This window comes from Tetrao urogallus (assembly GCF_951394365.1).
Source record: "Tetrao urogallus genome assembly, chromosome: 15".
Classification (NCBI taxonomy): Eukaryota; Metazoa; Chordata; class Aves; order Galliformes; family Phasianidae; genus Tetrao; species Tetrao urogallus.
This window is the reverse complement of record NC_136828.1, coordinates 2090566-2102036: the sequence shown is the minus strand read 5'-3', so window position 1 is coordinate 2102036 and position 11471 is coordinate 2090566. Positions and strand designations below refer to the sequence as shown.

The 11471-nt window shown below is 48.1% G+C and overlaps 1 protein-coding gene across 1 annotated transcript in view; it reads left to right on the top strand.

The window, feature by feature from the left end:
• Nucleotides 1–8041: 8041 nt before the first annotated feature.
• The window catches only part of XPO6 (exportin 6), a gene marked incomplete at its 3' end in the record, with an annotated part of 34758 nt that continues 31328 nt past the window's right edge, over nucleotides 8042–11471 (top strand). Inside the window, exons 1-2 of the mRNA XM_079543053.1 lie at nucleotides 8042–8126; nucleotides 9402–9514. Of these exons, the coding sequence (XP_079399179.1) occupies nucleotides 8075–8126; nucleotides 9402–9514 (165 nt within the window). The 5' untranslated portion in view covers nucleotides 8042–8074. The remainder of the gene's footprint in view (nucleotides 8127–9401; nucleotides 9515–11471) is intronic.

Below are 11471 nucleotides of genomic sequence, written 5' to 3'. Positions count from 1 at the left end.
GCTGAATAAGTATTTTCTTTTTGCATTCACTTTCTTCTTTACTTGCTGTAGTGCTTTCAATTTCCAGCCACGCATGTGTGCATGCCCTCAGACTCCTGAAGTTGGGCCTGCAAACAGCTGCAGTTCAGGTTGTATGTCCACATATTGAGTTGTCTGCAGGCTCAGATACACCAGTTTGGATTTGTACTCACTAAAGTATTTGGGAAGTGTTCTGGAAAAGCTGTTAATGCTTCGTGGACATCTTGGTGCTGATACACATCAGCTGATGCCTATCACATCTTCACACTTTTCCAGCCTCCTCCTCTCTGGTCAGAGGAGCTGCTGCATTTGTGTGACTCAGGAAGAGGAAGACACAGCTAAAACTAAAAGGTGTTTGTTGTAAGTGGACACCATGCTTGGATACATCTCTTGTGAGTTCATCTATTTGCTGTGGACCATTTGAGTGAAGAAGTGTGTGTTTTTTTTCCTTCAGAATTTGATTTCTTCTTGGCACACCTGGCCCTGCTGTCCCCCAACGTGCTTCTGGCCAAAATGCTGTGGGTTTGGGTTCTTCCCCCCAGTGCCTTTTTAAAACTTGGGTTATTTCAGATGAGATACGGGGGGATCTCAAAGTCAATGTGTTGTGTGCATTTGTTTGTGGGGCCAGCGCTGTGATCCTGTCTGTGCTTGCCTGCATTCCCCTCTGCAGAGGAAAGGGGAAGTGGTCTGTGCCCTGCAGCTGTTGTCTCACACCTGTGAACATCACGAGGAAGGACAGGGCTGTCCTGTGCAGTGTGGGACATGGGGGAGCCCCCAGGGATGCGAAGTGGGTGAACAGACCGCAGTGCTGCAGTCGCAGCCTTGTGCCCTTCAGATGTGACTTTCTAGACATTGCTGTAAGACTGCAAGTTCCTTTTGAACCCTGGGAGAGAAGCAGAGCACCGTGTGGTGCTTCAGCACCCGCAGCGTCCATCCGAAAAGCTCACTGACCCCTGCTTTTCTGATAAAGCCCCAGACAAAAGTGTGCCATCAGTGACAGCTTAAGAAATAGCAGGCAGCAGTTGAGAACTGTCTGTGAGCAGCTCGTGGCTGCTGCAGGATTGATGGATCTAACTGTCCGAACAGCAGTTTTCATATCACCTGTGTGTACCCATCTGATGCCCCTGTGCTATGGCAGTTTGCAGTCATAATGGAGAATACTGTCTGTAGTCTGTGTGAGATGCTTCTACGCTTCTCAGCTGTACGTTGTGACTCTAGGAGCTATTTGTTTGGGGGAAATAATGTGTTGCCAAGTCTTCTCCAGCATTGGTTGCAGTGCTTTGTGATTGTTGAGTTGCCATTTGTCGAGCAGCCTTTGTGAGCAGCAGAATGACTGCTGGATGGCCCCAGGGTCAGTTCCTGATCACAAACCATCAGTTTGGAAAGGATCTGCCTCACGCATCTGAGGCTGTTAATCAAAGTTCAGCCTTAAAACCTGAACCCAGGTAACTGAACCTGCCCGTACAAGATGATTGTAGAAATATGATCCTGTAGGTATTCTAAAAGGTGCCTGATTACCTGTGTACTGATGATGTTTACAGGTAAGGCGATCTCTTTATCCTGCTCCAGAAACAGCTTATCACTGCTGCCTTCTCATGGCCTGTTCTCTGTGCAGCGCTGTTCAGCCTATGGTTGTTTTTAGGCTGATGTTTAAATAAAGCACATTGATTCCTGAGGTGCAGTCTGACAGTTCTGAATTGATGAGCAGTAGAGGCAGGATTCCCCAGCTCAAGTGCTGGGCACCAGCTTTGTCACAGTGGATCTGAGCACAGCATAACACGTTCACTGCCTCCTTCACTCTTCACTGCCCTCAGAACAGTAATTCATGACTTCTATGGCAGATTTTTGGCTTAAATTGCGATATAAGAGAAATGAGTTTGCAGAATCAGCACCTTGTCAGTGCACTGCAGGAGTGGTGGCTCTTGGAGCAAATGAAGCAGAGGACTGCTTGCGTGCTGCAGCCGGGAGGTCTCCTGAAATGGCACCAGGAGCCAGCACTGCTCTCACGGCACTAGTTTCAGCCTAGTTTCAGTTCATGAAACCACAAAAACATGTCTGAAATGCAACGAGGAAATTGAGAGCTTGATATCATCAGCAGCGTGCTGCAGGGGAACACGTCTGCCGTGGGGCTGTGCACTGCTTCCTATCTGAAGGCTTCTGGGCAAGCTTTGCAGTTCTGTCTGAGACCTGTGGAATGTGTACGGAAACCCAGTCTTCTCCTATAGTTAGCTGGGAACAAGGAGCTGCAACACAGCACTGCTTTGAGCTGCACAGCTCTGCCTCGGCGTAGCGTGCATTCATTCCTTCTGGAGTGTGTGTGGGTGTCATACGGCTGTGTTTTGGTTTTTGAAGCACTCCATTGCACTGATTCTGTTGCTGCTGTGCTTCAGTTCTTCCCCAAACTTCACTGCACAGCGCAGCCCACAGCTGCTCTGAGGTCACCGAAGCAGTGCCAATGCTGGTGCTTTGCTGGCAGCAGCAGAAGGAAGGCTGTGGTGAATCATGCAGGCTTGAAATGACCCAGCACCTCCTGAGGCCATCACTGATGATGTGGGAGTTCCTGTTGCGTTGGGGCTGGGACGGGGAGGGACTCTGGAAGACACCCTGGTAATTGGTAAAGCTGATGAGTAAGTTGTTGTGTCAGGGCACGTGCATACACATTATGTGTGTGATCCACTTCTCCTTTACTGCGTGCTTAAAAATGATCTGCAATATTGTAAATAGTGTATCATAGGGTCATAGAATGGCTTGGGTTCAAAAGGACCACAATGACCATCTAGTTTCAACCCCCCTGCTACGAGCAGGGTCACCAACCATCAGACCAGGCTGCCCAGAGCCACATCCAGCCTGGTAATACATGGAAGAAAATACAGCAGCAAAGTGTGATGGTTTGTATCTGTGCGTGTGACTGTCAGTAAGTAACTGCACAGAAGTGGATGCAGAAGGTTCCCAAGTGAAAGGGAATGGGACAGTATCATTTAGAGGCAGCAGAGATGGGAATTAATGAATTTTGTTCTACCAGCAGTTGCCAATGTGGGCACAGTGGGAATTCCTGCAGGAGCACTTCTGGCTTGGACAGGAGTGCAGTGTCCCTGCTGATACAGCACTGCCCAAAGGACAGCAGGAGGCACCTCTGTGAGGCTGCAGGTGCAATTAACATCTTAGCAAACAAAGAGGAGGAAAAAAAGGCTTTGTGCAGGAGGTTGCCATAATTTTGTCTTAGTGATATCCATTTCCAAGTGCATTAAAAAAGCCCACAAAACCTCTTGCTGTTGTCATCAGCTGCAGGGCCGTATTTGAGCATCATTTGTATGATCGATTCTCTGCTGAGCTGTTAATAGCAGCCATCAAAAGGTTAACGGCGTGGGGTTTTATGGCCAAGCATTAGGGGAAAGCTTTCCTCTTGCAGAAATGATCGCTTCATTTTCTAAAAGCATTTATTTATGAGAGTGCAGTGACAATCTGGCGTGGCCACGGCCAATGAAGCTGGTGGTTGGGGCTGGCTGAGGCACCCAGCTTTCCTGCTTTGCAGCTCTGATCTTTAGAGAACAGAAAACAAAACTGGGGGGTAAGGGGATAAAAAAGGCAAGTGTGCTCTAAATGGAAGCTCTTCTGGAAAAACTTAAATAGCTTTAGAAGCTGTTATAGCTTTTATAAGCACTTTCGTATTTCCCAGAATACTCAGATGCTTTTGTAAGAGGGAAAATGTCTTTGGTTTGATGTGAACTAAACTTAGCATTTTCTGCTCAAATAAACACGCAGGGTCGAAATTGCAGCCACAACCCAATTCCTACGTCTGGCAGCAGCTCTCATCAGCGTGGCCCCAAGTGTTTTATCGTTGATATTGCTGTCCTGTCTATTTTCTCCCACTCGCTGCAGCTCATCCTTGTGAGGGCTGAGCCTATGACAGGTATGGAGAGAGAGCTCCTTCAGAGCCTTGTCTGGTGCACTGATTTGGACCCCGAGCAGTCCAAAATGCCACAGGTAGGCAGCTATTAATGCTGTTCTCCTAAAGAGAAGTTAATGTCAGTTAATGGCACTCGCCTCTTAAAACGGTCAGCTGGTATATCTAGATTTTGCTGATCCTTTTTATTTAGGACAAGAGGAAATGGGCCTTAAGTTGCACCAGCGGAGGTTCAGGTTGGGAATTTGGAAACATTTATTGTCAGAAAGAGCAGTGCTGCAGTGGCACTGCTGCACAGGAGTGATGGGGTCACCGTCCATGGAGGTGCTCCAGAGCTGTGGGGATGTGGCACTGAGGGATGTGGGCATGGGGGGGTGGATCGGACCTGGGGATCTGACAGATCTCCTTTTTTTTAATTCTATGATTTTTGGAGGATTTCCTGGATGAAGGATGTCTTTGTGGGTATTCAAGTAATTGCTGCTCAGAGAGGAAGCTACATGCTCACCTGTGAGTCTTGCTCGTCTGGTTGTATGGGACCAGTATTAAAGGTTGGAGCTCAGAGATAAATGCTGTGAGTAAGCAACTGCACACCTCTGTCTTGATAAGTTATTGAATCGCCCTTCACAAAATTATCAGGACAGAGCTGGGGGTGGTCAGGGTGTAGCTTTGCAGTGTCCTGGCTACTGGAGCTCCAACCCTGCTTGCTGGCAGCCTCACTGGGTCAGATGGGCAATTCCAAGAGTGACATTCTTGGCAGGTCTGCCACCAGTATCCTGGCACACTTCTTGTGTGTGTCACCCAACCACGCTGTGGCCGATGGCGCTGTCTCAAGCTGTGGGATTTGCTGGACTTAAAGAATCCCAAGCGGTGGGGCAGCGTGGATGGTGACACATGGAATCTGACCTTGGCTGCCTTTAATGAATTGAGAACTGTGAGCACTGCTGGCTCTGATTGCCTGTGGGGTCACCTCACCCTGCCTGCCCATCTCTGTGGGGCTGGGGCAGCCCCCGTGTGTCTGTGTGCTGCCTGGGGCAGAGGCAGCAGCTCCTTACCCAGACCCTTTTTGTCCCTTTCCTCCAACACAGAGGTGTCCTGGAGTGGTGATACTGGAGATATCACAGCGGGGTTCAGCACAGGTCCTGCAAACAGTTCTGTGCTTATTATGGCCTCACTGGATAATTCCTGTGGGCTGTCTAAGTACAGTAACTTCCCTCTGCAGTTCTCCAGCAGCACACGTCCTTGCATCCTCTTTACCACGACCCAGTTATCTGAGAGCTGCGTGCAAGTGGGATCATTGCAGCGTGCCCCATGCAAGGTTAACCTGGGGATACCCAGAGGCACTACCAAATGCAGAAGGCTGCTCTCTGCCTTTCTGTCATGGCCATCTCCAGAGTGGGGAGCATTTGGTGTGCAGCCGATAACACATGTGGGAACCTGGCTAGCTTTGGTCTGTGCGGAGCCCACTGCAGGTCCAGTCTGATCACTGCTGCTCCACCTGTGAGGCACTGGCACAGGTTGCCCAAGGAGGCTGTGGATGCCCCATCCCTGCAGGCATTCAAGGCCAGGCTGGATGTGGCTCTGGGCAGCCTGGGCTGCTGGTTGGCGACCTGCACACAGCAGGGGGTTGGAACTGGGTGAGCTTTGAGATCTTTTTCAACCCAGGCCGTTCTATGATTCATCTGCTGTTGGCCACACCTCAGGAACAACAGGGAGAGGTCAAGTGGGAGCATAAAGCAGTCACAATGCAGGTGGCACTGAGCTGGGATGAAGAGTTAATCTGCCTGAGAGTGGGAAGGCCCTGCAGAGGGATGTGCATCAATGGGCTGAGGCCAACGAGATGAGCTTCAACATGACGAGGTGCCAATGCTGTGCTTTGGTCACAGCTTTTGCAGTGCCAGCCTTGTGCTCCTCTTCCCTCCTGCCCCTGGCACTTGGGATATTGCAGCAGTGCTGCTTAGTGTCAGAGGCTGTGTTCCTACAGTCATCTTCCACATCTCTGAACTGAGGAAGCAGGGAGTCAGTGGAGGACGCAGCAGATGGTCAGTAATGAAAACTGCAACTTCCAGAAGCAGGAAATGAATCTTCATAGAATCATCACCAGGGTTGAAAAAGACCTCCAAGATCATCCAGTCCAACTGCCCACCTATCACCAATGTTTCCCCACTAAATATTTCCCTTAGTACACCATCTGAATGTTTCTTGAACACTTCCAGGGACAGTGACTAGCAGCTCCCTGGGCAGCCATTCCAGTGTCTGACCACTTTCAGAGAAGAAATCTTTCCTTGCATCCAACCTGAAGCTCCCCTGGTGCAACTTGAGGCCGTTCCCTGTAATCCTATCACAAGGGAGAAAAGGTCAACCCCCACCTCACCACAACCTCCTTTCAGAGAGTTGTAGAGAGCTATGAAGTCTCTCCTGGGCCTCCTAATCTTGAATCTTACCTTAAAAAATCCAGCAAGATTAATCTTGAGTATCCTTCCTAAAGGAAGTTTGACTTACTCATCCCAAACCCTTCACATCCTGCTATCTCTGTGCAAGGAGCAAGTGCTTTCCATTGAACTAAAGCAATGTGGAGCATGGGGATGGAGAGAGCAATGCTTCCAGTGGGGAAGCCTTACTCCAACGAGTCAATGGGAGCCAGGCATGAAAACTGCCTTATGGGTGTTGGGCAACCAAAGCTGCCAGTGGGACTCTGCGTTATGGAAATGCTGAAATTCTCTCTGAATCTTACTGAGAGTTAAGTAGGTTAGGAAGGAGTTTGCAACAGCATGAAGCATCCAGGAGAGAAATTCACAGAAGTGGCTGCTCAGCTGTATCCTGATTTCTCAAAAGCAGCTCCAACAGGGCTCTTCAAAAGGAGCTCTCACTACAGCACTGCTTCTGTTTGGGCACTGGGGGCTGTGGGATGGGGGGGCAGCTCAGGGGGCAGCTGCCCACAGAGGCCACGTGCACATGGATGGAGGCAGTGACTGAGTGCTTTGCTTTCCCTTAAGTTGACAGAGTGGCTTTGATTCGATTGTAGGCTATTTTAAGCCGGTTGCTCGCTAGCAGAATGTTCTATTTTTTGCTAATGTAGTCCTTGCTTTCTAGAGCACGCGTTTTATGGGGGGTGATGGGAAGGGGATAGAAGGAAAACAAGAGGCTGAAATCCTGTCTTCCTTTGCTGAACAATGGAAGATGGTGGGAGAGCTGGGAGTGGGCAGCAGTGGTGCTCCTATGGGCTGTCCTGCTCTGCTCTCTGCAAAGGGCTGCCAGGCACTGGATGGGTTGGGTTTTATTTTTAGAGGCAGAATTTTCAAGTTTTCTTCCCTGGTTTGCGTTGTCTCTAGACAGAGGGAAGTTGGGCCCTGAATCTTGCAGCATTTGTTGTTGACAGCATGAGTTGAAAACGTGAGAGGGAGGGGAATAGCACAGCCATGGACCTGCTGCTTCCTAAGGCCATCCATTACTGGGTTCAGTTGAAAGGGAGCTGCAGTGCAGGTAGAGGCCGTCCTCAGCGCAGGGATATTACTGGACTAAAATCTCGGCTCCAGAGAGGCATGAAATTGCTGTAACCTTGACTCACCCATACTGAGCTGTAACTATTTCCAATAGTAAAAGCTACAGGGGGCCCAAATCTTTGATCAAACCTCTGAATGCTTGCGTGTCCCTTCTCAAAGGGCTGGAAATGCTTTCATCTCTGGAGCTGCTGCCGCCACAGTTCTTTTGGTGCTGCAGATGTGCGCCCTTCTAGGCATCAGCTGGAAGCATCTTGGCTGGAATTTGCTGTTTTGGGGAGAATCATGTGACACGGCTGAGCTGACTTGTGGCTACTGACTACCCCCAGGGGCAAGGAGGAACCTTTTCCCACTGGTGTCACTGCTTAATGCAGCTGAGCAAGTGATCCTTTAGCGATGGTCCCGACTTTCCCTTTGACAAACCTTGTTGCTGCTGGGTGCAGTGAGCAGTTTGAATCCTACACTGCTTTGCTCTTTTTGTCTGGATTTCATTCTTCTGCTTTCGTGGCACAAAGGATGTCGACCTCCAAGTGCTGTCTTTTAAGAAATCATCTACACTGAGCGCAATTCAGAGTGGAAATCTGCATTAACTCCTTCCTCTTGATGATGTTTGCAGGCATCTGAAGAGGCCTCGCTCCGGGCTTTGGAGAGTTTGATGACTGAGTTCTTCCACAATTGCACAACGAATGAGAGGAAGCGGGAGATAGGTGAGTGCCTGCTCCTTCCAAGGGCCAGTCCCACTGCGTTGTGCTGCCTGCAGACCTCAGCAGAGGTCACTTTGTGCTTTTATTAAACAAATACAGCAGGGAAGAGCACCCTGTCCGATGCAGAACTGGCATCACTGTCTCTCCTGCTTGTGTGAATTGAAGTAAGGGCTCATGTATCTTGGGTTTGGGAGATCCCACCACAGGTAACTGACATCAGTGACTGCTCCTGTGAGCATGGAGCTGCAGATTCTTTTTACTGAGTGGGAACTTGGGTGGAGGAGGGATGTTGGGTTTTTTTTTCTGCCTGCATGGTGTTAGGCTGCTTGGCTTGGAAAATGCCCACCTTCTGCCTAGAGATGGAGCGTGGACTTGAGGAGTTGTCCTGCCCCAGGGAGGGAAAGCAGAAGAATGTCCTAATTAATGTGAAATGAAGGGGGAATAAACAGTGAGATTTCATTTTGAGCGGTGTTATTAAATGTGTCCTGAAAACCAGCAGAGATCACCCTGGTCCTCCAGAACAGCTCCTTTCTGCTGTGCCTAATGGGCATCAATAGGTCATTCTGCTTTTCTTCTCAAACTTCAGCCACTTCTGAAACTTCAGTGCCAAGGTATGATCAGTGTGAAAGATTTATTCCAAAAATCTGGATGAACTATTGAGCAACTGGCCAACTATTCTTCTGTTGAGATCACCTGCAGTGCCAGAGTGGATCTCCATCGTAGCTTTTCATTTAGTCCAAGTGGAGGTATCACAAATACCATTGCTGTGTTCCTTTCAGTATCTCCCTGTTCTCCTAGTCTAGCTGCAGGAAGGAAACCCGCTGTGAAGGCTGAAATGTGGCCAGCCTGTAGCACAGCCCTTGCAGCTTCTCCTTCCTGCCCAATTTGATGTGCAGCTGCTTGACCTGAGGTGCCCACCATCATTGGAGGTGCTGAGGCTTTTGGTGCTGACTTACCAAGCCAATGTCTCCTGAAGCAATTGCATTTAAACAAGAGCAATTTTTTTAATATATTTTTTTCTCTTTCCAACTTGTCTCAACATCCAGCACTTAGCCCAGTGTAGGACTTCTGTCACTTGACACACTTATTTTCTTTCATTGAAGCCTGCTGTTGGATTATTTTCAAGGTTTTTGAGTGTGATACCCCCTGCCCTGGTTGTTTGAGAGACCCTGGATGTGGCTTTTTTTTCTGAGCTCGGTGTGTGCTGTATGTACATTGTTATGACTCTGTTTGCAGCTTGAGTATTTTAATGCATTTTCTAATTCTTTGTTTTTTCAGAGGAGCTTTTAAATAATTTCGCCCAGCAGATAGGAGCCTGGAGGTTCTGCCTCTATTTCCTGTCAAGCACAAGGAATGACTACGTGATGATGTACAGTCTGACTGTGTTTGAGGTAAGATGTGTGCTGTTGTCTGCACGGTGCATTCTCCTTGTCTGATGCAGTTCTGTATGACAATCGATTCTGTTTGAAATGTTTCTCTGAAAAGGCAGCCTTAATGAGGACAGTGATACAGCTTCTTTTATTGCTCTCTCCTAAAGAAGTTATTTGATGGCAGGCTTACAGTAGGAGAATCTTTGTACATAAATTGAAGAATTAACTTCCTGGCATCTCTAAGTACAAATTACCTGCAGTTTGAGAGGCTGCTCAAGTTTTCTGCACCATGCTTTTAAGAATTACTTCTTTTTATACTCTGTCTATAGTAGAAATGTGTATGGCTGCCTCCTAGCAGCTGCAAACTGTAATGCTAAGGGGTGAAACCAAATTGCTTTTATCTTTGAAATCTCTTTTTCTGACGTGCTCTTTTTGGAATTACATCCTGCAAGCTTGTGTGAGTTCTAGAAGGAAGGTCACTCTTAGAAGAGCACGTCCCACTTTCTGCTTATTTATGAAAGAGAAAAAAAGTTATGGTTGAAAGGCTGAGTATTGGTTTGTGTAGCTACTGGAAGAAACAAAGTGTTCTGTGCAAACTTGGTCTTATCAGCTCGTTTCTCAGTGAGCAGTGCGTTATCTTTCCCTGATGATACTCTGGGGTTTGGTTGTGGTCAGCTGGGTCTGTTTCTCTTTTCATTGGATCTCTGCACTGTGTTCTGGGCTGGATTGCAGTCTGAGCCTTGCTCCAAACTCAGGGAGTGTTAATACCCTCTGCAGTGGTGTGCTCTACAGGCAGAGCAAACAACTCTGTTCTTAGAAGTTGCTTTGGCAATTTATGTGTCCGTGTTGTTGTTGACTTCTTAAGGTATAAGACTCCATTTATCCAGGGCTGTGAAGGGAGGAGGATGAAGTAGATCTGTCTACAAATGGAATCCGTGTGGCCCTTAACCATCAGGAGAGCCCTCTCAGAAAGGAGTGGCAGAAGTTGTATGGAGCGGATGTTACACAGGAACAGTAATTAAACTGATTTTCATGAAGAGGAAAACGTGTTTGGTTACTGAGCCTCCGACTCCCTGGGCAGAGGGAGAAAGTAGTACTGAAAAAAAGAATTGTGCCCAGAACTAAGCAGAACAAAGAAATCACTGTGCAAGTGTAAAGTGAGGGAAGCAATCCACAGCTCAGCTGAGAGATTAAGATCTCTCAGTGCAGAAGCTGGCATTCCTGATCTTAACTACTGTAGCGCTGTGCCTTTGGCCATTCCTCTGCAGGTCTGCAGCTGTACCTTGTTCCTCAGCTCTGTGTTGAGTGTTGGTCCAACCATGTGTAGGGACACAAGGCTCATCCCTAAAACTTCCTCTGAATGCTGTGTTTTCTAGAATATCCAAAAAGCTAATAGCTGACTTGGTGTAAAGGCCCCCCTCCTGGCCCCCTTCCACATGAACTGTTGTCTCCTTTGGCTCTGGGAAAAGAGAATGCCTTCCCAAGAGCATTTCTCGGGAGAAGAAAGCTGCCACTTTCACATGAATGGGGTGAACTGTGAACACGGGGAGGGATATCAATGCTGAAGCATCTGCCAGTTTTATGGGTGCTTCAGAAGTTGTTCTGGTCTTGCAGTTGGAAACTGGGCCATTGTTGGTTCCTAAGCAATGCTTCTGGATCTTCTCTAGGGGAAAGGAGAGAAAAAAAAAAGCCTTTTAACCTTTTTGAGACACTCTGTGTGTCGTGTCTATGAGCCAACTATATGTGTGTATGTGTATATCCACCTCTGCACACTAAACTGGAACCTTGGTACTGTATCTCTGATCTGCTCTGAACATAAGCATAGCTTTCCATGTCACACAGAAGCACTGCACAGCATTCCCTGCTGTTGCATTTTGCAGCTGTAAGCCTGCAAACAGCTCCAGATAGTGTCCCTGTAAGAGGTCTCCTGTGTAAATTATCCCTAGAGGCAGAGCAATTAATGCTCCAGAGTCCCTAA